Source organism: Felis catus, chromosome D1, assembly GCF_018350175.1.
Source record: "Felis catus isolate Fca126 chromosome D1, F.catus_Fca126_mat1.0, whole genome shotgun sequence".
NCBI classification, from domain to species: Eukaryota; Metazoa; Chordata; class Mammalia; order Carnivora; family Felidae; genus Felis; species Felis catus.
In genome coordinates this window covers 6,452,697-6,477,940 of record NC_058377.1, presented here as the reverse complement: position 1 = coordinate 6,477,940, position 25,244 = coordinate 6,452,697, and the positions used below count along the sequence as shown (strand labels likewise).

The 25,244-nt window shown below is 44.6% G+C and overlaps 1 protein-coding gene across 7 annotated transcripts in view; it reads left to right on the top strand.

The window, feature by feature from the left end:
* Positions 1–25,244, top strand: part of SLC35F2 (solute carrier family 35 member F2) — a 137,782-nt gene that overhangs the window by 70,931 nt on the left and 41,607 nt on the right. For 6 of the 7 annotated variants that reach the window (XM_023238905.2, XM_023238903.2, XM_045038017.1 and 3 more), the window contains 6 exon segments: positions 9,509–9,684; positions 12,945–13,072; positions 17,360–17,519; positions 18,839–18,995; positions 20,511–20,563; positions 21,663–21,817. In XM_023238905.2, the coding sequence (XP_023094673.2) occupies positions 9,509–9,684; positions 12,945–13,072; positions 17,360–17,519; positions 18,839–18,995; positions 20,511–20,563; positions 21,663–21,817 (829 nt within the window). 7 annotated transcript variants of the gene reach the window in all.

Genomic DNA, 25,244 nt, shown 5'->3' with positions numbered 1-25,244 from the left:
TAGCTGACAATGTGCAGTGCAGCAGCAGAGATTGATTGAGACATAAAGTGAAGGAAAACGTGACATTTGCATTCCAACAATGCATTTTATGAGTCGTTTGGAACTCTTCTTTTTTTTAATTAAATTAAATTTTATTTTATTAAAAAAATGTTTTTAAATGTTTATTTATTTTTGAGAGAGACAGAGAATGCGAGTGGGTGAGGGGCAGAGAGAGGGGGAGACACAGAATCTGAAGCAGGCTCCAGGCTCTGAGCTGTCAGCACCGAGCCCGACCCAGGGCTCAAACTCACGAGCTGTGAGACCATGCATGACCTGAGCCGAAGTCGGATACTCAACCGACTGAGCCACCCAGGCGCCCCAAGGATTCTTCTTTTTCTTCAAATAGAAGGGAGAGACTCACTCAGCGGTTTGTAATCCTCCTTGCATGTTAGACTCACCGAGGGGGCTCTGCAAGGAGGATATCTGGACCCCACCTCCTGAGAATCTGATCAGCTGGTTTGAGGTCAGGGTTTTTGTGGTGTTTCTTTTTTTGTTTGTTTGTTTTGTTTTTAATCCTCCAATGATTTTTTTTTTTTTTTTAAATATACACAAGTGGAGGACTACTGGTCTGACTTTGCAAGTCAAGAAGAGCTAAAGAAATGAATCAATCCAATCATTGCATCTCATGTATATTTGATGTAAAACTGGTGTTTGAAGTAGGCAAGAACTCGTATAGCTTTTTCTTCATTCCTGAATCTTCCTGGAAATCGCTCACTTTTCTGGTCCGTAATCGAGTGGTTCATCCCCTGTGAACCTTCTCTGGGCAGTCTGGACCCTTTCTTCCCATTGGCCACACACCCAGCTCGGCACTGACGCTTCCTCATGTTGTTGTGTTGGGAGGTCTAGCTCCTGGACCAGACAAAAAGCTCCTTAGCATGTTTAAAAATGGCGGATGTCCATTAAGCACTGTGTTAACCATGGAGGATGCGCTGTCCGTGTTCTGTCGGAGTATAGTGTTGGTTGGAGAAGAATCAGAAACAGTGTGGCAGGTGCTACAATAGAGGGGTGTGGTGTCTGTTCAGGGCACAGAGCGTGAGCCCCCTGACCTGGTCAAGATAGGATAGGGTCTGGGACCAGGAAACACTTGGCCCTTTCAATTCTAAATCCCTTTTGCTCGGCAGGTGTTAGGCACCCAACAGACTTTGGTGAATCCATGACTGACGAGCTTACTGACTGAATAAATGAATAAGAGGAGACAGAAGATACAGTGTCAGTAACCAGTGTGTGCGTGAGTCTGTATTTTGGAATGGGAGGAATATAAAGATAAGCATTCTTATGTCTTCTGCAAGAAGGAAGAGGGGAAATAAAATACTTTAAAACTCTTCTTTCAATCCTTATATTCTTAAATTCACACAATACATTCAAATGGTAATGTGGTCAGCAGGGACCATATTCAGTCAATTTTCCACCCACTTTCCCGTGCCTGCGCCCCAAGGATCGAGAGCCAGTGTTTGCTCTGCTTTCTGGAGGCCTGGCTCCCACCGCAGAAGCCGCCTCGGGAAACATGTCTTAGAGTTGGACCATATCCTGCCATTGACGTTCACCACAGGAGGGGTTCCGTTTGAAAACTCGTGACAGGACATATCCCATGGTTAGAGGCACGTTGCTTCTGGCAGCTTCCCTCAGAATGGAACAGGTTTTGTTACCGGTTGGAGAGTCCCTGTGCTCAGTTCAGAATTCATGTGAACGAGGACCTTGTGGGGAAATGCAGACAATTCAGCGTGAAGGCATAGCAGCACTTGTCTTGGGGCCTTTGGTATCTCTCTGCAAGTCAGAGTATTTTTCTCTTCTTTCCCCCTTTGTTCAACCTCCACCCATTTCAGCCTGTCTCTCTATCTCCCTCTCCCTCCTTGTCTCTCTCTCTCGTTCTCTTGCTTTCCCATTATAGATGAGGTCATTATGATTTGGAGCCAAGAGGAGTGCATTCCTGTAACGTTAAATCTCTGTACTCAATTTGTGACTTTTTCTTTCTTTTCTTTTCTTTTTTTTTTTTAGAAAATGGTGATACTTTATAGTTGGAGGACAGCTTGCTTAATTGTGCTATTTTAGATTGCAGATGTGAGCTTCCTAGAGGAATTCTGTCAATTTGTGAACAGGGCTTAGTGCTTCCAGACTTCTTATTCTCACTTATTTCAAATTTATAATTGCTTTTGAGTCCATTGTGGGACGTGAAACATGTTCTGGCTTTGGTTAGGTTATGGGCCACTTACTGGCTTTCTGGCGCCCTGTACTTTGGACACCCGGCTCCCCGCTGATGTGCAGGGAAGGAAGGTTCGTACTGGTAGGAGAGAGATCGGGCTAGACTCCTTTCCCGACAGCAAGGTGGGTGCAGGGATCCTTCAGAGACGGGGTTTCCTAATAAAAGCTCTGCTCTGAAATCATAATGGAGATGTGAAGGAGGGTGAAGAGAGGGATGTGGGAGAAGGGGAGTGAGGAGAGAGAGATACAGAAAATAAGAAGATACCAACTATGAGGGATGATCTCACGTATTATCCCAAGACCTGTGTGCTGCAGGGGGAACAGCAGATATTTAATGACCAGAAAAGTTGGGCATCCATTCTGCTTCTGTATCATCTGGGGCAAAACACTTCCTTCTTCTGGGTCACAGTCTCTCTTCCCTGTAAGAAAAAGTAGGGATTAGCACCAAAGTCCTGTCTTCCCGAGACTTTCTTCCAGGGAGGGGAGGAGAGGTTTCCCTGGGTCTTTTTCTTTAAGCACATTTGGACCCCTGATCTTTTAAAAGCTGAGAGCCCTGACTTCCTCTGCCTTCTACTCCCTGTATGACTGTGGGTGAATTCGTGTCATTTTTCTCGTTTGGAACAGGAGGGTAGTTCCTCTTCTCGGGGTTGTAAGGATTATGCTGAGAATGTGTGCTACAGTGATACCAGTTGAACGCTGAAACACAGGAACCATTTCTTTGTTGACCTACCCTTCCTCACATGATTCCAGAGGGGGAGGTATGAGGCTGGGGACAGTGACACGAAATGCATACACTTTTCCTCATTTTGGCTTTGGCCCCTTAACTTCTGTAGACTCCTAATGTTCTATACGGACCAAGTGGCAAGTTTCTTTTGTCTTGGATAGAGCGGCCTCAAATGTAGAATCAGCGTCTCCTTTAGAAAGAAGTGAGCCCAAGAGGAAGAGGTCAGAACCCCTGGACCCATTTCGCCTCATGTGCCTGTGATAGGGAGAGTCTTCCTAGAAAGAATGCTGCCCTTTGTGGGAGCAAGTCCTGAACTCACCTGGATGAAAATGTCCTTCAGTAGCCTCAAAAAGATGCCTTTCCAGGGGCACCTGGGTGGCTCCATCGGTTAAGTGTCCAACTTCGGCTCAGGTCATGATCTCACAGTCCGTGAGTTCGAGCCCCACGTCGGGCTCTGTGCCGACAGCTCATAGCCTGAAGCCTGCTTCGGATTCTGTGTCTCCCTCTCTCTCTCTGCCCCTCCCCTGCTCATGCTCTGTCTCTCTCTCTCTCTCAAAAATAAATAAAAACATTAAAAAAAAAAAAAAGATGCCTTTCCCTCTAGCCAGTTACTGATCTTACTCTTCCCTTCAAAGGGTGGGGGTGCCTTCAGTTCCTAACCTGAAAAGTAACTGAGTAAACAACATTTCTGCATGAAGTAATAGAATCCTTTGAAGAACCTTCAAGCAAAACAAGTAAAACTGAAGATGCTTCTGCTCTAAGAGCAACAATTCCACTGTTAGGTATTTCTCCAGAGCAAATGATTCCTTTAAACTTCCTGAAACATAGGAGGTCATTCTATTTGTAGGGTACTCTGAGTAGTTCCTATCGGGCCATCCTGAGGAGATTTTTTTTTTTTTTAATGTTTATTTATTTTTGAGACGGAGAGAGGGAGAGAGACAGAATCCGAAGCAGGCTCCAGGCTCTGAGCTGTCAGCACAGACGTGGGGCTCGAACTCACAGACCGTGAGATCATGACCTGAACCGAGGTCGGACGCTTAACCGACTGAGCCACCCAGGTGTCCCTGAGGAGCCTTTTTTTTTTAATGTTTATTTCTTTATTTTGAGAGAGAGAGTGAGAGCATATGAACGAGAGTGGGGGAGGAGCAGAGAGAGGGAGAGAGGGAATCCCAAGCAGGCTCCACACTGTCAGCACAGAGCCCGGCACACAGTGCTCCTTCCCACGACCCTGGAATCACGACCTGAGCCGAGATCAAGAGTCTGATGCATAACCGACTGAGCCCCCCAGGCACCCCGATCCTGAGGAGATTCTGTCTTGGCACATCAACAAGCCATTTGCACCAATTTGCTGAATGCCAGGAAAACTCTTAGATATGTACGTCAGGAGGCATATACAGGAATGTTTGTAGAGGCTTTTCTTAAATAAAAATACGTGCGCGCGCGCGCACACACACACACACACACACACACACACACACACACACAGGGATACAACCTAAATATCAGGAAGGGAACGGATAAAGTGATATGATCATATAGAAAGGACTGAACCAGAACTAACGTACCAACTTGGATGACGCTCAGACAGTGTTGATCAAAATAGCGGGTTGCAAAAGTATACATACGTATCATGCTGTCTCTATAAAATTTAAAAACAAACAAAACAACACTATTTATTGCTTAGGGATATTTACAGAAATATTAAAATGTATGTAAATGCATGGAATGATAAATACCAAGTTCTGGAATAAGAAGTTACCCCAGAGCACTCACACTGGGGAGAACCCAAGGGGGCTATGTTGACATTGCCAGTATTTTAGTTTTTAAGCTCCCTGCTAGATCCATAAATACATGTTGGCTCTACAGTATACTTTGTTCTATGTGAACTATCCTATGGAGATTTCCCTATAGAGCGAATGAAAGCTGCGAGAGAGGAGTCCAAGATGAGACAGGCAAGCAAGCCAGGGGTCAGATGGTGGGTGCCTCTGTGGGCCATTTTCAAATTTGGCTTTTGTCTAAGGGCAAAGGGGATCCACAGAAAGGTGTCAGGAAGCGTGGGAAGGATCCCATCAGGTTAGCAGCTGGAACATTAACTCCTGCTACCCAGTAGGGACTGGATTTGTGGAGAGTGGAGCAGTTAAGAGAAATTTGCCGTGGCCCCAATGGTAGAGAACCTCGTCCTTGAAATGCCATCTTCTGCTTCCAGAATGTTCTTCCTTCCTTTTTCTCTCCCTCTTCTCTGGCCATGCCCTTTTATCCACATCTCTAATTCCTCTTCCTCCTCTGGCCCCTTAGTGTTGTTGTTTCCCAGAGTGTTTTGTTTTTTTTTTTTCACCCTGTTTTCATTTTTTAGGGACATGTCTTAGTAATATGACTCATATCCCACCTTCAGTTACCATCTCCATGCTCTTGGTTCTCACATTTATTTCTGCAACCCCATCCTTTTTCCCAGCTCCAAACTGCCTACTGGATATTTTTCCTTGACTGTCTCATAGTTGAAACAGAATCCAGCATGTTTGAAATGGAGTTATTCTCCTTTCCACATGTGCCTTTTCCTGCTGTGTTTGGGGTCTTGATTGACCGTACTATGATCTATCCCGTTGTCTGATCTAGAAAACTGGGTCTGATTCCAGACTCCTCTCTCTGTCATCTTCCCTCTGTAACTGGGTTTCATGTTAGGGATTAAGGGTAAGGCTTGGGTGCTCTGTGCTGTGACATGTTTAGGGACCCAAGAATGCTCAATTCCTGCCTTTCTAGTCACTTTACTGCCCTCCTCGTCAGAAGATTTCAGTGACCTCACCACCAGCAAGATACGATGCCGACTTCAGAGCATTATTACATCTAAGGCCCTTCTGGATCTGGCTGCTATTGACTTTTCATCCTCATTTGCTGCCATTTTTCTGTCCCAACACTCTTTGCAATCAACCCACTTGAATGTGCCATATTGTTTTAGGGCTCGGTGCCTTGGTATGTATACCACTCTTTCTGCTTAGAATTGGAATGCGTTTTCTGACCATGCTTGTCTGGTGAATTCTTAAAGTCTTTAAAACTAGCCCGTGATAGCCCTGGTCTTGCTGGGCCCTAATTCCTAGTTTACATGCCTGCTTATCCCCGGCAGACTCTGAACCTCTGAGGCACAGAGAGAGCCCACTCACTTTTTACCTTCTTGTCCTGATTCACTGCCAAGGCTCTGCTAGTGTGTTTAGGGTCAACTCTCCCAGCAAACCTCCCCTTTCTCTTTCTGCCCTGTACTAGGATTGTTGGAGATGAGTTGCAAATTACTGAAACAAACATTCCACAGGAAAAAAATACATTGTAATTGGAAACTCTTAGAACAGATATTCTATCTTCTGCAGTTTTGGTATTTGCTACCTCACTTAGAGCAACTCTGGGAGGAAGTATGTATATAGAGTGCATTTTAAACAAAAGTTTCAGTGTTCTCCGTCCTGCTTCCTGACCTTTCCAGGAGCTAGCTTCGTGATCTGTCTTCAGTTTCTTTTTTGTCAGTCTTCAGGTTTTTACTCGTAGTGCCTTCTGCTCATCTGCCAGACATATTTAAGCTTCCTCAGTCCTTTTAACAAGATGATGATGGTGATGGTGATGATGATGATGGTGGTGATGATGATAAACCCGTCTCTTCAACATTGCTGCTTATTCTTCAAACTCTTTCCTTATTCCTATTCTCCTTTTCATCATTAAAAAAAAAAACAACAGCTATTTATGCTTGGTACATTTACTTGCTCATGTTCTGTTCGCTCTGCCTCCTGGAATCTGACGTTAAGCATTACCACGAGGAAAAGCTTTCTTTCAAAGGTGTAAGCGACTTCCAGCTTGCCAATCCAGCTGTGTCTCTTTAACTATGATGCCGCTTCTTCTCCCTGTAGTTTTTGATCCTATGGTATTGATGATCTCTTCCTCTTAAAAATGTTTCCCACTCTTCACTTCTGTATCATGGTACTCTTTTTTAAAAGTTTTGTTCGTTTTTTATTTAGAGAGGGCACATGAGCAGGGGAGGGGCAGAGAGGGAGAGAGAGAGAGAATCCAAGCAGGCTCTGCAGTGTCCAGACACAGGGCTCGATCCCACGACTGTGAGATGATGACCTGAGCCCAAATCAAGAGTCAGATGCGTAACCCCCTGAGCCACCTCGGGACCTCTCACGGTACTCTTACAGTTTCTAGTCTTTCTCTGATCTTGCCGTTCATCTATTTGGGCACATATGATTCTATCTTTATCCACTGACATGTGTTCAACAAATATTTATCGGGTGACAATGAAGTGCCAGGCACTGGATGTGTAGTGGAGAACAAAACAGATTATGGTCTAACTTTCTGAAGTCCAGAGTTTAAACTTGGTGTTTGTTATCTATTACTGTTTAACAAATTACCACAAACTTAGCGACTTAAAATAAGACACACTTACTGTCACAGTTTTTGTGGATCAGGCATCTGGGCGTGGCTTACCTCTGCCCTGTGTTCTGGGGTCTCTCACGAGCCTGCAGTCACGGTGTCGGCCGGGGCTGGGGACCCCCACCCTCCGCCCCCGCAGCCTCCAGCAGGGAGGGGTCCGCTTCCAGGCTCATGTTCATGTTGGCGGGATTCCTTTCATGGCAGACCGGTGGACAGATGGCCTCGGTGCCCCAGCACCCTCAGCTCCTTGCCACGTGGGTCTGTGTATGTGGCACCTTGTTTCATCGGAGCTAGTGAGGAGGAGGGGCAAAAGAGTTGACTTGCAAGGTGGGAGTTGTGACCTCGTGGAATATGTTGGTGGAAATGATATCCCATTACTTTTACTGTGTTCTAATGGTTAGAAGCAAGTCACAGATCCTGCCCACGCTCAAGACGAGATTACGTGGGACAAAACTGCCAGGAAGCAGAGACTCACTAGGGGCCTTCTTAAGAGCCCCCCTGTCACAAACCTTTTACTGTTTTTCCCTCGGATGGTACAGCCATCTCCATCTCTCCTGCTTTTCCAGTGAACTCACTCCCCTTCCCTTGCCCACACCTGCTTCTCATCCTGTATTCCCTGACCTGGTCAGCCGCCTTTATGTGTCTAGTCATCTACTCTGGAAAGGAAACCCCGAGATCATTTTCAGTGCTTCCTCCGGAGGTTTAATGGGCCACTGGGTTCTGTACGTTCTCCCCCTGGGGCGCCTTTCATGTCATTCTGTACTTTCCATCGACACTGACCTGGCTTTAGTTGGTTGTTACGATGCCTCTTTTTTTTTTAAATACCAAAAGGCAGAGACCTGGTCTTATTCTGTGGATCCAAAGTGCCAGCCTCAAGAGCAGTGATTCCGAGTCTTGGCCACACCCTGGAATCACTCAGGGAGCTTGGAATGTCACCGGTGCCTGGGACCCACCGCCAGACGTGATGGCAAAGCGGGTCCCAGGTGCAGCTGGACGTTGGCATTTAAAAAATCTCTGTGGGGGATGCCTGAGTGGCTCAGCTGGTTAGGCGACTGACTTCGGCTCAGGTCATGATCTCGCGGTTGGTGAGTTCGAGCCCCGTGTCGGGCTCCGTGCTGACGGCTCAGAGCCTGGAGCCTGCTTCGGGGATTCTGTGCCTCCCTCTCTCTCAGCCCCTTCCCTGCTTGCTCTCTGTCTCTCAAAAATAATAAACATTGAAAAAACATTTATTTAAAGCTCTGTGATTCAAGCGTGCAGGCAACAGTGAAAGCCTTTCATTCTCTGGGAGAATGAAAGGAGGAAAAAAAGGTAAACATCTAATGAATAGGAAGAATTTAAAACTAGAGTTAAAGTTGCGTTTAAAAAATCACACACCCTACAGACAGAATGTGACACAGCAAAGAAAACAAAACGATCTCTAAAACGATCAGTGAAGGGGCGCCTGGGCGGCTCAGCAGGTTAAGTATCCGACTTCAGCTCAGGTTATCATCTCACAGTTCACAAATTCGAGCCCCGCGTCGGGCTCTGTGCTGACAGTTCCGAGCCTGGAGCCTGCTTCGGATACCGTGTGTGTGTCTCTCTCTGCCCCTCTCCTGTTTGTGCTCTGTTTCTCTCTAAAAAACAAGCAAACAAAAAACATTAAAATGATCAGTGAAGTTTGGGAGTATGTACCTTTGTGGGAATGAGAAATGTGGGAAATCAGAAATGTCAAAGAGTGAAAAATGTAGTTTGTTAAAATACAACGCTTTATTATTAAAAAAAATTTTTTTTTAATGTTTATTTATTTTTGAGAGAGAGAGAAAGAGCACAAGCAGGAGAGGGGTAGAGAGAGAGAGGGAGACACAGAATCCAAAACAGGCTCCAGGCTCTGAGCTGTCCGCACAGAGCCTGATACGGGGCTCGAACCCACGGACCGTGAGATCATGACCTGAGCTGAAGTCGGGCGCTCAACCGACTGAGCCACCCTAAAATACAACACTTTGGTTTTTGTGTTCATGAAGTAAGCAAAACAGTGAAATAAAGAACCGCCTGGAATAATTCACATTTTTCTTTGTGTTTAGTATGTGCGTGTGTGCGGGCACGCGCACATAAGGTAAAATTTACTTGCGAGTTGTTCTGAGTTTCTCCTTTGTTTTCCAGGAGCATCTTGAAGACAGTTGCATTGGGTCAGATGTTGTCCTTGTGTATATGCGGGACGGCCATTACCAGCCAGTACCTGGCAGAAAGATACAGAGTGAACACGCCCATGCTTCAAAGCTTTATCAACTATTGCCTGCTGCTGCTTTTTTATACGGTGATGCTGGCATTCCGGTCAGGTCGGTACAACGTGAGAGTGGCCTTTGCAGCCAGTTATCCTTATAAAAATGTTGGGCTTCTGATTACTTAAAAAATAAAACGCGAGGTCAAACCAAGAACAGGAAACCATTTTTCATCCAAGTTATTAGAAAAGGAGGGAACCTCTGAATGGTATGCAAATAGCAATTGGAGATTTATGTATACCTCTGGGAAATTGTTCAGAACAGGGAGCACCAGTAGAAGTTGTCAAGGAATTTGAAAAAGCGCTGGGACATCTGACTGGCTCAGTTGGTAAAGCGTGGGACTCTAGATCTCGGGGTTGTGAGTTCGAGCCCCACGTTGGAGGTAGAGATTACTTAAAAAAAAAAATGAATAAAATTAAAAAAGCGGAAGCTCCATTAAGAGTCAGGTTTTATTTTTTCCCCTGTGGTTGATACATTTAAGAGACCATATTAAAAACCCTTAAAAAGAGCCTCACTCTCCAAAATACACATTTCCAGCCAAGTGGAGAATGTTAGAGGGAGCACGGGTTGTGTGTAGATCAAGTCTATGTTGTGAGAAAGACAGAGGAATTGGCAAGGAGTTAACATCTTGTTTTGTTTTAATGTTCGTTTATTTTGAGAGAGAGAGAGTAGAGCAGGGGAGGGGCAGAGAGAGGGAGAGAGAGAGAATCCCGTGCTGACAGACAGCCTGATGTAGGGCTTGATCTCATGAGCCATGAGATCATGACCTGAGCCAAAATCAGGAATCAGACACTTAACCTCCTGAGCCACTCAGGTGCCCCCCCTTTTAAAAAAATATTTATTTTTTAATAATATTAAAAAAGAGACATCACAAGTGGGGAGGGGCAGAGAGAGAGGGAGAGGGAGAGAAGGAATTAACATCCTTATTACTGGCTGGTTAAGTTGTTTTAATTTTTTTTTTAATGTTTATTTTTGAGAGAGAGATAAAGTGCAAGGGGGAGGAGTAGAGAGAGGGAGACACAGAATCCAAAGCAGGCTCTGAGCTGTCAGCACAGAGCCCAATGCAGGGCTTGAATCCATGAACCACGAGATCACGACCTGAGCTGAAGTCAGATACTTAACCAACTGAACCACCCAGGTGCCCTTGGTTACGTTGTTTTAGAATTGTTACAGATTTATGATTTCTAGCTGCTATGCAAAAAATGGGAAAGGTTCTGACTGACCTCTTGTGCCGGATATCATTTGAATTGTTTACCTCATTTTGTTACATGTTATGTCACTAAGTCCTCCCAAGGAAGCAAAGTGAATATTACCGTTATCCCTACTTTGCACATGAGGAAACAGAATCACACAGCCCACCATAGCCGGTTGTGAGTCATACAGGTAGTGACTGGTGGAGCCGGATTCCAAGCCGGGCAGCCTGCCCCTGAGCCCATGCTGTGCACGAGGGGCTGTTAGTCATAACAGACGTCCTTCCCGTAAGAGGAGAGCGTGAGGGGTGTCTGGGTGGCTCAGTTGGTGAAGCGTCTTAGTCATGATCGGCTCGGGTCACGATCTCTCAGTTTTGTGGGTTCGAGCCCTGCATCATGCTCCGTGCTGACAGTGTGGAGCCTGCTTGGGATTTTCTCTCTCTCCCTCTCTCTATGCCCTTCCCGACTTGTGCTGTGTCTGTCTCTCTGAAAATAAATAAGTAAACCTAAAAAACAAAAAGAGATTGAATCCAGGAATGTGAAAACGAGGGGTAACCCAGACTGACCAGGAGGGGGCTGTCCTTCCATCTTTGGCATTTGAAGCCACATCGTGAAATCACTGATGTTTGCTAATCCTCTTGTAATATGAACCTTAATAGGTCAGTGGTATTTCTGTGTTGGGATAGGTGACTTATTTTTGAAAGAAAATGGAAGCCAGTGTGGGAGGGGGGGGAAACATTTCAAGGGGAGAGCACCAGGTTTGGCAAGAATGTTAGGAGTTGGAAACAGAATTGGACACGTGGTTACTAGCCCCAGACTCCACTCCTCTGTGAGCTGTTCTGAACTCTTGAAGGAAGTTAGCATGATTCATAAATATGTCAGTGAGGTCCCCCAAGGGGTGATGGCAGGGACCTTCCAAGCCATGTCATGTTGAGTGGGACTGACTGTTTGATTTCAGGATGTTCCTGTGAATTGGACTTTGATGATAATTCTTTGGTTATGATTCTCACTTATAGATTATCTTATCGTAAAGCCTTCTCCTGTATGTGCTAACTGTGTATCTCCTGCCTGCCAGATTCTCCAAAGAAGTGAATTGCAGTTAACTTAAATAAGTAGAATTTGGGCAATAAAAGGTGTTTCTTTGATGATGTAAGTCTTTTTTCCAGACTTATCACTGACTTAATTTTCTCTTGAAAGCACATTTCTTCCAAAAGATTGACCAAGTGCAGAGATTAAATGACCAAATGGATTTATAAGAAAACTTTTCATTTCTAGGATAATCTGTAGCTTATCAGCAGTGGCAGCATCCAAGCCCATATCTGGATGTTATATTTATGTGACAGTAGGAAAGGAAATTTAACCACTTTTCTCCTACTTACTTTCTCTCTGGTGTTTTCTTTGAATACTTGTCTATGATGACACCTTAGCCTGGGTCTCCTAACAGAAAAAAATCTAACTGACTCTGCTCAGTTACTGTAGGCATTTAGGTTATGAATAATGGAAATTAGGAAGCACCACATTCATAATACATAATGAACATTTGCTTCGACTCTTTAATATCTAAATTGAACATGCATAGTAATCTTTTCTTTTCTTTTTCTAATGTTTATTCATTTCTGAGAGAGAGAAAGAGAGGGAGCACAAGCGGGGGAGGAGCAGAGACAGAGAGAGGGAGACACAGAATCTGAAGCAGGCTCCGGGCTCTGAGCTGTCAGCACAGAGCCCGACGTGGGGCTCGAACTCACGAACCATGAAATCATGATCTGAGCAGAAGTTGGAAGCTTAATTGACTGAGCCACCCAGGCGGCCCTCTTTTCTTTCTTTAAAAAAGTATTATTTATTTATTTTGAGAGACAGAGAGAAACAGAGCACACAAACAGGGGAGGGGCAGAGAGAGAGAGGGAGACTGAGACTCCCAAGCAGACTCCACACTGTCAGTGCAGACGGGAGACTGAGACCCCTAGCAGGGGTCAGTGCAGACTCCACTGTGGAGCTCGAACTCGTGAACCACGAGATCATGACCTGAGCTGAAGTCGAGAGCCAGACGCTTGACCGACTGAGCCACCCAGGCATCCCCATGGTATCGCTTTCAAGCAACATGTGCCAACCCAGATTTCTTTCCACCAGGTAGTGATAACCTTCTGCACATCTTGAAGAGAAAATGGTGGAAGTACGTCCTGCTTGGACTAGCGGACGTGGAAGCCAATTACCTGATTGTCAGAGCGTACCAGTATACGACTCTAACCAGTGTCCAGGTAAGGGGCAATCTCTGACCGGTTTGGAGTTTTCAGTTCAAGGAAAGAAGCTGAAGCCATGTTTGCTAAGCCAACTTTATCGAAAACCTGTTCCCTTGCAGGAAATCTAAACACAGGTGGATGCTATCTGTTTTTCAGTGGAGCATATGTGCTAATGAGTAAGATCTCCTGGAATCAGTGAAAACGTATACAAGTTAATCAGTTCCCAACCTGCCAGTGCTGCTCCCCAGTAGAACAGTTGATACCGAAGGAAGCAGAAATATTTAGTTGGCAATTGATGCTGTGATGTTGACAAGAGTTGTTTTAAGTTTGTTTGAACACGGCCCGTAAAGTGAGTATACTTTTGTGTGCCACAGAAAACTGGGAGGTTTGCTAGTAAAGTATTCAAGACAAAGGGGGCCATTGGACTTGTTGGAAGGAACTTCGTAGACACATGGGGTAGAGACTCAGCGTCCTGCGTGGCCAAAGGCAAAAGCGATCTCCTTATTCCTTTTTTAGGTTGATTCTTGATGGACTGGAAGAAATGTGTTCCTGCAGAGCAGTACTTTTTCACTTGGTGGGGTTGAGGAAGACTGATTCAGTTGTCTTAATGTTAGCAGACTTACGGGCTGCGTGATGGCACCGACTCACTAGTGGGAACAACAACACACTTTATAAAGGGAGACTCCGGGGCCAGGTTTACACTTCACAGTTTAATAGGTTTGTAACTTTTTTTTTTTTTGAGAGAGAGAGAGAGAGAGAGAGAGAGTGCATGCAAGTGGGGGAAGGGCAGAGGTATATATATATATATATATATATATATATATATATATATATACATACAGAGAGAGAGAGAGAGAGAGAGAGAGAAAGTCCCAAGTGGCTTCCATGCCCATTGCAGAGCCTGATGTGGGGCTTGGTGCCATGACTGTGAAATCACGACCTGAGCCAGATGCTCAACTGACTTAGTCAGCCAGGTGCCCCTAGATTTATAACTTTCTGATGCATCAGTTTTCTCACTATTTAAAATACAGAGATGTTCTTTTTTTTTTTAACGTTTATTTTTGAGAGAGAGACACACACAGAGCGTGAGTAGGGGAGTGGCAGAGAGAGGGAGACACAGAATGCGAAGCAGCCTCCAGGTTCTGGGCTGTCAGCACAGAGCCTGATGTGGGGCTCGAACCCACCAACTGTGAGATAATGACCTGGGTCCAAGTCAGAAGCTTAGCTGACTGAACCACCCAGGTGCCCCTAAAATACAGAGATGTGTTTATTTCGTCTTCACATTTTAGGACCATGGAAAAATTGAAGTGAAATTGGACTTATTTCACTTGGAAGACAAAAGGATTGGTGAAAATTCGGTATTTTTCCCATGTGAATATACATTAAATGCTGCATGCATCTTATTAAGCGTTTTCTGTTCTGTAACATTGTACTAATTGTGCTAAGGATTGTCTTCAGCAGACTTTTTGGCTTTTGACTGGCTTGGGGAAATATGGGTTAAGACGGATACCACAGGAGGCATGTAAAAAACCCAGGATTTCGTAACAATTAAGACCAGGAGTTACTGAAAGAATGAAATTCATCATGAATAGGATTATGTGTGCTTTCAGCTATGGGTAATGAGGGTACGAGAGTGTGGAAGATGGCATTTTTCTAGTCACGTTTATCCTTATAATCTCAGGCACAATTTAATTACTTGATTAGAGCTCCCAGAAACTTTGATCTCTTGACGACCGACGATGACAAGTTTTGAAATGGTACAAGGTCTAAACACAGCTAAGTGGAACTCTTACAGTTGGGTCTTTTTGACTGAAGTTCATGTCCTTTACCACTGAAAAGAATTTCTTTCACTTCTAGCCTCTTAGGAAAATGTAAGCATTTGGTTGTCAAAAGGTGTTTGCTCTTCGGTGCTCACAAGGAGTACAGTACGAGAAGGGCATGTGACCGCTACAGCTCCCAGCTCCGCGGAGGGTGCGTGTCGCTGGGATCCTTCCAGCCAAGTCTCTGCTTGAGTAAATCTGTGGCCTGGGTGAAAGGGCGTTTGGGCCATGTGGTCTCTCCCTAAGGATTCCTTCAAAGATTCTGTAATTACAGGGGTGCCTGGGTGGCTCTGTCAGTTAAGTGTCTGACTTTGGCTCAGGTCGTGATCTCCCAGTTCGTGAACTCGAGCCCCACCACAAGTTCTGTACTGACAGCTGGGAGCCTGGAGCCTGCTTCAGATTCTGTGTCTCCCTCTCTCTCTCTGCCCTCCCCTGCTTGTGCTCTGTCTCTCTCTCTCTCAAAAATAAACATTAAAAAAAATTTAAAAAGATTCTGTAATTATGGCCAGTAATGTAGTAATTACCAGTAATGTAATATGGTGCTCACAGACGTGGCCATTGACACCCCACGGGCTAGTTTGGTACTCGTGCTTCCTCTCACTTTACAGCCACCTCTGCTGGTTCCCCACCTTCAGCCAGCTTCTCCTGCATTGTGCAGCTCTATTCTTTCTAGAACACAGTGCTTTTTGAAGCCCCTGTCCTCCGTTCTCTAAGGTCTAATTCAATCTCATGTTCTCCTCTGTGCTCCGTCTTTAACAAGGTATTTCTAATAAAATCTAACTCATTTTTGTACCTCTGCTTCCCCCAGCGTCTTACTTATAGTGCCTTGTCTACTGTGGCTGTCCAATAATTTTTAAAGATTAAATTAAATAGGGAGGCTCTTGGGACTGAAAGTATCAAAGAGAAGATTTCCATCACCAAGAGTACATTGTGAAAAGGAGAATCAATGTAGTTAGAAGGCCATATGTGCTAGATATCAGATGAGAAGTCATGGAACGTTATGGTAAGAAGGGACCCGTGAGATCATCTGGGTCTGCTCTCTTCCTCTCATATTTTGACGCAGAGGGGGACCGGCTGGGGAGCAGGCGGCTGGTCAGTGGCTGCACCCCATGGGCAGCTCCCTTATATGGCCCCCCAAAATTGTTAAAAAATAGAGCCAATATAAGTTTGATTTGAAGACGCGATTTCAGGATAGTGAGTTTGCTGTGAGAGTTTTTGAGAGTGACCTTTTGTACTTTTTTTGTTGAAGGAATTCTAGTGTAGACTTTGTTAAGTCATCATGGCTGGATTCTGCTGGTGTCTTCTGGGACGGGCTATTACCATGTGCATCGCTTAATGATTTGTTGTTCCGGCAGGCTCAGTAAAGCACTTAGGGGATTAGCGTTCTGCAGCTGGAATAAATAACAAGGCACAGTGCCCATTCCCATGTCGGCGCGTCCGCCTCCAGTAACGACATTGCAGTGAAAGGCAATCACTAAACAGCGGTGGACAGCATGAAACAGGCTGCTGGAGATTTAGGGGCCTGCCTTGTCCCAAACCAGAGAGCTACAGAGCAAATCAGCGACAAGGTTAAAAACAAAACAAAACAAAAAACAGTGAGCAATAAAACAGTTTCAGGAGTATTATTAGCGTATGGCATGTATTTTATCCTTGAATGCACTCTGCAAAATCTGTGGCCTCGAGAATCGAGTGAATAAAATCCCCCATTTTTTCTTTATCTTGCCACCGATTTTGGATTTGCTGGGATTTTGCCACTGTTCACTCCCCTGCCTTTCCGCCCGGCAGTATCAGAGGTGTGGCAAGTGTTTGGGAGTAGACGATGGAGATGAGCGAGAGGATTTGCCGGGAGCAGGTGTTGTCCCACACGGTGGGGGCCGCACACTTGCTCAGGGCGCTGGTGTCTCGGGGCCTTCTGACAATCCCTGATACTTCTCTGCAGCTCTTGGCCCAAAGGCACTGAAGTATCTGGTTGTGTGACGACTTATTCCACCTGCGTCTGGCTTTCTTTGTGCCCCTGAGGGCCGTGTCTCACACACACCTCCGTCTCCAGCTTCTCTTGTAGCGTCTCCCACCTGGGAGGGGCGAGAGTATTTGTTGACTCGGGTCAAGGGTGCACGAGGGCCCGCAGCTCTGCCTCCTGGACTTACGGGGGTAAACACAGGCGGGAGTGTCGAGGTAGCACCGGCTGCTGGGAGGAATTCCTGGGGGCAGCAACCGGTTCTCCCGCTTCTGACTGTGGGATTTGGGGCAGCTCACGTGACCTCTCTGCGCCTTGGTTTTCCTGCTCTGTGAAATGGGAAATGCATTTTCAGTCTCGTAGAATCGTGAAGGTTAGATGAGCTAACCCGGGTACTGGGGAGTCCAGGCAATGGGGTAAATCCGTGAAATGCACACGAAATGTACACAGCTGGTAGTAGTTAGGTGCTGACTCCATCCTTTAGCTGAGGAGAGATGGTTTAAGTTGTTTGTTTCTCCTTCCATGCAGCTTTTGGACTGCTTTGGGATTCCTGTGTTGATGGCGCTCTCGTGGTTTGTTCTCTATGCAAGATACAGAGTGATCCACTTGATTGCCGTAGCTGTCTGTCTGCTGGGCGTGGGGACGATGGTCGGTGCCGACATACTGGCAGGGAGAGAAGACAATTCAGGTGAGGCTGTGCTACTTTGTTTCTGGTTCCGTCCCAGAAAAAAGTTTTGCTTGTACTTTTGCTTTTTTTTAAAATTTTTTTTAATTTACTTATTTTGAGAGAGAGAATGGGAGCAGGGGCAGGGGCAGAGGGAGAGGAGAGAGAATCCCACACAGGCCCCATGCTCCGTGAGGAGCCCAACGCGGGGCTCGATCCCACAGCCCTGGGATCATGACCTGAGCCAAAATCAAGAGCCGGACTCTAAACTGACTGAGCCACCCAGGCACCTCGTGTTTTTGCTTTTATGTTGCAAAGATATATGGTAAAAGACAGAAAACGTGTCTTGCTTATAAACTGTCTTTTAAGTTTTTTATTTTGAGATCTATTTGCTTCTGCTGTTGTAACCACTTCCACAAAGCAGCTTTTTTTTTTTTTTTTAATGTTTATTTATTTTTGAGAGAGCGAGTGAGTGAACACGAGCAGGGGAGGGGCAGAGAGAGAGGGAGACACAGAATCTGAAGCAGGCTCCAGGCTCTGAGCTGTCAGCACAGAGCCTGATGTGGGGCTCGAACCCATAAACTTGACATCATGACCTGAGCCAAGTCGGACACTTAACCGACTGAGCCACCCAGGTGCCCCTGCAAAGCAGTTTTTTATGTTCTTACCTCTGCACGGTGCTCGTGCCTTTTTGTCACAATAAATAGTTTTGTTTCATCTCATGAGAGAGACAATTGTTGATATATTTACAATTAATCTTTGGGCCCATACGTTGAGATTAGTTTACTGGAAAAGCTACTGTAGATTGTTGGTTTTTTTTTATCAAAAGGAAGTTTCATGTCCACTGGATGACTGACCTCTTTTTCAGTGGCTCCATGGATGAGAGCATGTGGACGTGGACATGCTTTGGGCCAAAGTTCAGGCAGTTGATGGTATAAAATCTAAATACGGTGTCGAATTCACCCAACCTCCGAGTGACTTTATTGTGCCCTTTGAGAGAAGATAACCTTGACTGGGTAGCTTCCTTCCCTGTAGTTTTCAGTTAATCCCCTGGCATAAATTCCATCAATTTCTCTGTCATAGAATCATTTCCTGAGGCCTTACGTTATGGCTCCATTTTCTGATCTTATAGTCTCCTGAGGGGTTGAACTGTGAGAAAAATCATGGCAGAATTGTGCCAGAAATTGAGGAGAAGAAGGGTCCTTAAACTTTTAGAAATCAGGGTTTGTCCTTCCATAAAGGCTTACTTAAACGAACGTGAACCAGATAAACTGCTGGAAGCGAGCGAGCTAGGGTCCCCTATATTGACACTGTGTTGTGTTTTGTGCCTTGTCTTCCTGCAGGTAGTGACGTGCTGATTGGTGACATCTTGGTCCTTCTTGGAGCTTCTCTCTATGCTGTTTCTAACGTGTGTGAAGAGTATATCGTGAAGAAGCTGAGCAGGCAGGAGTTTTTAGGAATGGTGGGCCTATTCGGAACCATTATCAGCGGCATACAGCTGTAAGAGTCTAAGATTTCCCTTAAAAACCAAAGAAGTAGGGGCGCCTGGGTGGCTCAGTCAGTTGAGCGTCCGGCTTTGGCCCAGGTCGTGATCTCACGCTTTGTGAGTTCGAGCCCCGCATCAGGTTCTGTGCTGACAGCTTGGAGCCTGGGGCCTGCTTCGGATTCTGTGTCTCCCTCTCTCTCTGTCCCTCCCCAGCTCATGTTCCCCCTCTGTCTCTGTCAAAACTAAACTAAAAAAAAAAAACCAAAAAAACAAAAAAACTCAAAGAAGCACATTTATCATACATGATCACTTTCCAGCTACTACTGCTCATTGTTGATTTGGGCCAGATTCCGATTTGAAATCGGTGACTTGGGGCGCCTGGGTGGCACAGTCTGTTAAGCGTCCGACTTCAGCCAGGTCACGATCTTGCGGTCCAGGAGTTCGAGCCCCGTGTCAGGCTCTGGGCTGATGGCTCGGAGCCTGAAGCCTGTTTCCGATTCTGTGTCTCCCTCTCTCTCTGCCCCTCCCCCGTTCATGCTCTGTCTTTCTCTGTCCCAAAAATAAACAAAAAATGTTGAAAAAAAAAATTTAAAGAAATCGGTGACTTGCTAACTATCTATGAGGAGACTCTTTTGTTTTGTTTTGTTTTTTGTTTATTTTTATGTGTTTTGAGAGTGAGAGAGCAGGTAGGGAGGGACAGAGAGAGTGGGGGGGAGAGAGAGAGAGAGAGAGAGAGAGAGAGAGAGAGAGAGAGAGAGAGAATTCCAAGCAGGCTCTGCACTGTCAGCGCAGAGGCCGATGTGGGGCTTGAACTCAAGACTGTGAGATCATGACCTGAGCCGAAACCAAGAGCTGGATGCTTAACCAACTGAGCCACCCAGCACCCCTAGAAGATTCTAGAAATGGCAAAAAATATGCCTCATTTTCTTTCTTTTTTTTAGATGTTTTTAATTATTTTTGAGACAGAGAGAGACAGAGCATGAGCAGAGGAGGGGCAGAGAGTGGGGGAGACACAGTATCTAAAAGAGGCTCCAGGCTCTGAGCTGTCAGCACAGAGCCCGACGTGGGGCTGGAACTCACACACTGCGAGATCATGACCTGTGCCGAAGTCGGACGCTTAACCGACTGAGCCACCCAGGTGCCCCTATGCCTCATTTTCTTACGTGTGCATGATGCTTGGGATTTCTGCTTACAGTGTGGTTGGGGCATTACCAAGAAAGACTGTTTTTCAATGATTTCCAGAAACTATTATCTCCCGATTCAAATGGAAGACACACTGTCATGTTTTCCTTCTATAGCTGACCACTATTTGAAAACTGCTTCTACAGGCATCAAACGTGTTTATGGGCCCCTTTGATTTTATTCTATGTCATTTTTATTAAACATACTTACCAAAATTTAAAAATCAATGTAATCCTCAAAAAAGAATCAACATAATTCTTCACCTTAGCTGATGTATAGCAACTAAAATGCTTATAAACAAGTGAAAATGAGTAAGATCTCACTGTAACCTCTTGTTTTAATCTTAGATCGATCGTTGAATGTAAGGATATTGCCAGCATTCAGTGGGACTGGAAAATCGGTATGTTCATGAATGTTCATCCTTTTTTTGGTCAGTATCCTTTTCCTCTAAGTGACAAAAACACGCATCAAGAAATAAATACCTTCATTTACATAATATTTAGTCATTTTTGCAAAATCACAGAGTAATTCAGTACATAGAGGGCTCCAATGGTCTACAGGGAGCTTTCCGTGAGAACTTGTAAATGAACCTTCCACAGGAGTTAATTCTTAACATTAACCTTCAGGAATAGCTTTGCTGTCCTAGGAATTCTGAGCAAGACTGACCTTCGGTCACACTCCCTGTCAATTAGATCTGTATCACGAGTCCTCAAAGCTCTTGTGAAGGTTGTCTGCTTGATGTAATTTGTGAAACATTAACCCGAATCATCTGATGGCGCATAATCACCCACCACCTTCCATTGCTTCTCTCTGGTATTCCTGGGCACCTGCACTAATCAATAATGTAGAAGAAAACAGTGGTGAAACAAGAAAGATTCCAACCTTATTTAATGATGGGTGGAAGGAAGTTATAAGCAGTATGTAAAATGCCGTGTTCATTTGCTGGACTTGGATAATTTAGTTCAGTTAAATAACTTCGATTGCTGGGGTGTGAGTGGGTGTGTGTGGGTGTGTGTTGGGTATGGGGGTGAGATTGAAGAGGCGGTTGCAAAGCTAAATAGTGAGCACCCACACTCTGTCTGATAGAGGATGGTTATACTGTGCTTTCTGGGAGCACTGAGTTTAATGAGATGAACAAAAGATTATGGGTTATACTTCTTGATTGTTATTCTGCTTTTATTGACCTTTTATCACAAGATCTCTCTGCGTGGGGCGGCTGGAGCTGTTGAACCAGTCCCACCGTGAGCAAGTTTCAGTGCCCTTCCCCCTCAACACCCTGTTGCAGTTTTGAAGTCCTTCCCCTATGTCATGTCTTATTATTATATTTTTCCTGAGAGCTTTCTATGCCTCATTGGCAATGCTGAGTGTTAACAAGAGACTTTGTAGATGGTATGTTAAACAGTTAGGGAATTTTATACGGCAGCCAAGCCTTCAAAGTGTCTTTGCCTTCTGATTTCTTCCTGTTATATTCGATATTCCACTTTTGTGTCCCCCCACAGCCCTGCTGTTTGTGGCGTTTGCCCTCTGTATGTTTTGCCTGTACAGCTTTATGCCGCTGGTGATTCAGGTCACTAGTGCCACTTCTGTGAACTTGGGCATCCTGACAGCCGACCTCTACAGTCTTTTCTTTGGACTCTTTCTGTTTGGCTATAAGGTAAGCAAATAGGAACACTTGCTTGGTCTAAAAGAAGTAATGGGTTTCTTTAATATTTTAGATCCAAAATTAAACCTCATTTTTGGGGCAAGAATTCACTGACAGGGGCGCCTGGGTGGCTCAGTCAGTTAAGCGTCCGACTTCGGCTCAGGTCATGATCTCACCGTTCATGAGTTTGAGCCCCACGTCGGGCTCTGTGCTGACAGCTCAGGGCCTGGAACCTGCTTCCGATTCTGTGTCTCCCTCTCTCTCTGTCCCTCTCCTGCTTGTGCTCGGTCTGTTTCTATCACAAAAGGTGAATCAACATAAAAAAAAAAGAATTTCACTGGAAAGTCCCCCTGCACTCCAGGCAAGTAGCATCTTATTAGTATTATAAGAAGACTTTTGATGCTACAGACTTCTGAAAGGGTCTTGGGTCCCCTCGAAGGTCTTGGGAGCTTGAGAACTGCTGCATCAGAAACCCGTCTTTCTTTAGTTGTACCTTCAGTAGATGCCCGTTGACAAGCTTGCCATCACAGCAAGCGATTTGAACAAATAGTTAGAATGTTGGCTGTTGCTTGATAATTTTAGTTTCATTTGGGAACAACAACTACAGTCCTTTGTCCTTGTAGAATTTTGTATCCAGGCAGAAATTGCTTGGCACGGATTTACACTATTCCCAGGAATTGAACGTGAACTCACAAAGCCTAGTTCCGTGGGTTCTCAGAAATTTCTGCTTAAAGAAGCATAAACCATTTTTGCCCTGCAACGTTACATGTAATAGGAGCTAGCTGTTATCTTTACAAACTTGCTGGTTAAGGTATTCCTGAACTAAAACTGAAACGGTATTTATAGCTTCTTGGTAGCATCATTAAAAAATAACATGTCAAAATGAATCAGAGAAGTGATCTAACAAGCCTAGGATTTTTTTTTTTTTTTTTTTTTTTTTTAATGAGAACAATTGCTAAGGGCTATAAAGTAGGCCTTCAAAGTGAGTCAGTTGTTGGGGAGGGGGGCAAGAAAGATTGATGCTGTGCTTGCATTTCACATAGCTACCACTAGGAGGTGATGGTGTTTCTGTTTTGCAGTTAAACTTAGCAGTTGGCAGGTTATGTGTCACATACAACTTCACTCACCTGTACTTTTTTCTTTTTAGTAAGTAAAATTTTCTATGTAAAATAATACCCAAGTGGGAAGGAAGAAGTAAGGTTAAAGAAATAAAAGCTTTGAAGTGAAAATACACCTGCCACTACTTATTATAAGCTCCCTTCATGAAGATATTTCCTCTTTCACTGCTCTTAACTTTATATGAAAAAGCCATTTTTTTGACCACATACCTTTAAATTATTATTCTCAAAATTGGAGCATGCCGACTTTAAAATTCCTTCCCAGTTCTTTTGCTGTATGTTTCTTTGTCCCTGCATGTCTAGCAGCTCACTCTTAGATCAGACTTGGTTGTTTTGGTCAAAGGCTGTTTTGAGGCTTGTAGAGCAAAGAGCAGATCTGCTGTGATCTTCAGAGTAAATTACAGAGGTGGAAAACCATTCAGAGCTTAAAGAAGATACCTAGTGTTGTAGAACCGGTTTTTAAAGACAGGATTATAAGCCCAATATACTACCACTTTTTTAAAATTGTAGTATCTGAAATAATGTTGGCTCTGATTTTTTATTAAAAAAATTTTTTAATGTTTATTTTTGAGAGAGGGCAGCAGAGAGAGACAGAACATGAGTGGGGGAGGGGCAGAGAGAGAGGGAGACACAGAATAGCAAGCAGGCTCCAGGCTCTCAGCTGTCAGCACAGAGCTCGACACGGGGCCCAGACCCACAAACCATGAGATCACGATCTGAGCTGAGGTTGTATGCTTAACCAGCTGAGCCCCAGGCGCCCCACTTTGGCTCTGATTTTTTAAAAAATCAGAGAGTTGAAAAAGTTTAAAAATTTTGCCTCCTCTGGAATTGATCTTGAGTAAATACTTACCGACCAGAGGAGCTACAAGAAACTTCCTGCATAGATCCAGATACAAAGCGTAGAATTCAAAGTAAGAAAAAAGGTGAAGGTAAGAGCCTCTAATTCAGGAAACTTACCCCATTTCCTCAGAGTCTCTCCCCTCTAAGAGAAGTGTCTCCATTTGATCACCTGCTTCTTAAAAGGAAAAGTTACTTTTTCTTCTAAACATTTAAAACCACCAAACCAAAGAGGACGTGTTTTGACCAAGTTATGTAGATTTACCCACAAGTAACAGTGAACATTTTATAGGCGAACATAAGTACTGGCTTTATAACACTGACTTTAAATGTTTAGGGTGCTCTAAATAGCTTTAACTTTCCCTAATATACTCTGAATATTTTCTCCCCAACAAATATTTATTAAATACCAGCTGTGTGTTGAGGACCGTGCTGAGTATTGGATCCCAGAACTAAAGCCAGGTTCTGCTGTTCAGCTTGACATCAACACTGACTTTGCATCATTGTCATTGACTTTGAAGGCTTCCGCACTTTGCGGAGGGCTATGGCTGTTCCATTCCTTAAAGAGTTCTAAAGTCTCAAGGGGAAGAAGTAATCGAGAGCCTTTAAAAAATTAATGTGTGTGGGGCGCCTGGGTGGCGCTGTCGGTTAAGCGTCCGACTTCGGCCAGGTCACGATCTCGCGGTCCGTGAGTTCGAGCCCCGCGTCGGGCTCTGGGCTGATGGCTCAGAGCCTGGAGCCTGTTTCCGATTCTGTCTCCCTCTCTCTCTGCCCCTCCCCCGTTCATGCTCTGTCTCTCTCTGTCCCAAAAATAAATAAAAACGTTGAAAAAAAAATTAAAAAAAAAAAATTAACGTGTGGAAACCAATGGTGACTGGCAGAAGCCCACTGCTGGAGGTGAGCAGCAATGCTCTTAACGCTCATTTCACACCCCTGGTTAGTTCCTCCTTCCCCCTTTGGGAGTGTATCTAGATTCTTCTTTCTCCTCATCTCCTTTCCCAACCTGTTGTGTTTTCTGATTGTTTTTCTTTGTCACCCCCTTATTAGAACTCTTTTTAGACATTAGAACTCTTTGGGGTACAGTATGAAATCTCAGCTAGTTTTAAAATATTTATTGGCTTGAACAAATAGCACACCCCATGTCTTAACTTTAAAATCAGGTTAGCAGGACCATTCATAAGTTGAGTTCGCTTGTTGCAAGGGAAAAAAATGGTCCTAGGCACTTGATTACACATTAATCGTGCTGCCTGGTTTCCCTAAGTTTTACTGCACCATCCTTGGTCAGTCTTTAGCTTTTCTCTTTCTGTGTTTTATCTTTGGTGCTGTTAAAAATGAGTGTTAATTTCCTTAATACTTGACGTTTTGTATGGATCCTCAACTCCAATAAGAGCGAATATACAGAGTGCATATTTATTTAAACTTTGGGGGTATGTCAGGCCGTTTTTGGTAAGAATACACGGTGAATTAGTGTTGTGTCTTCACTG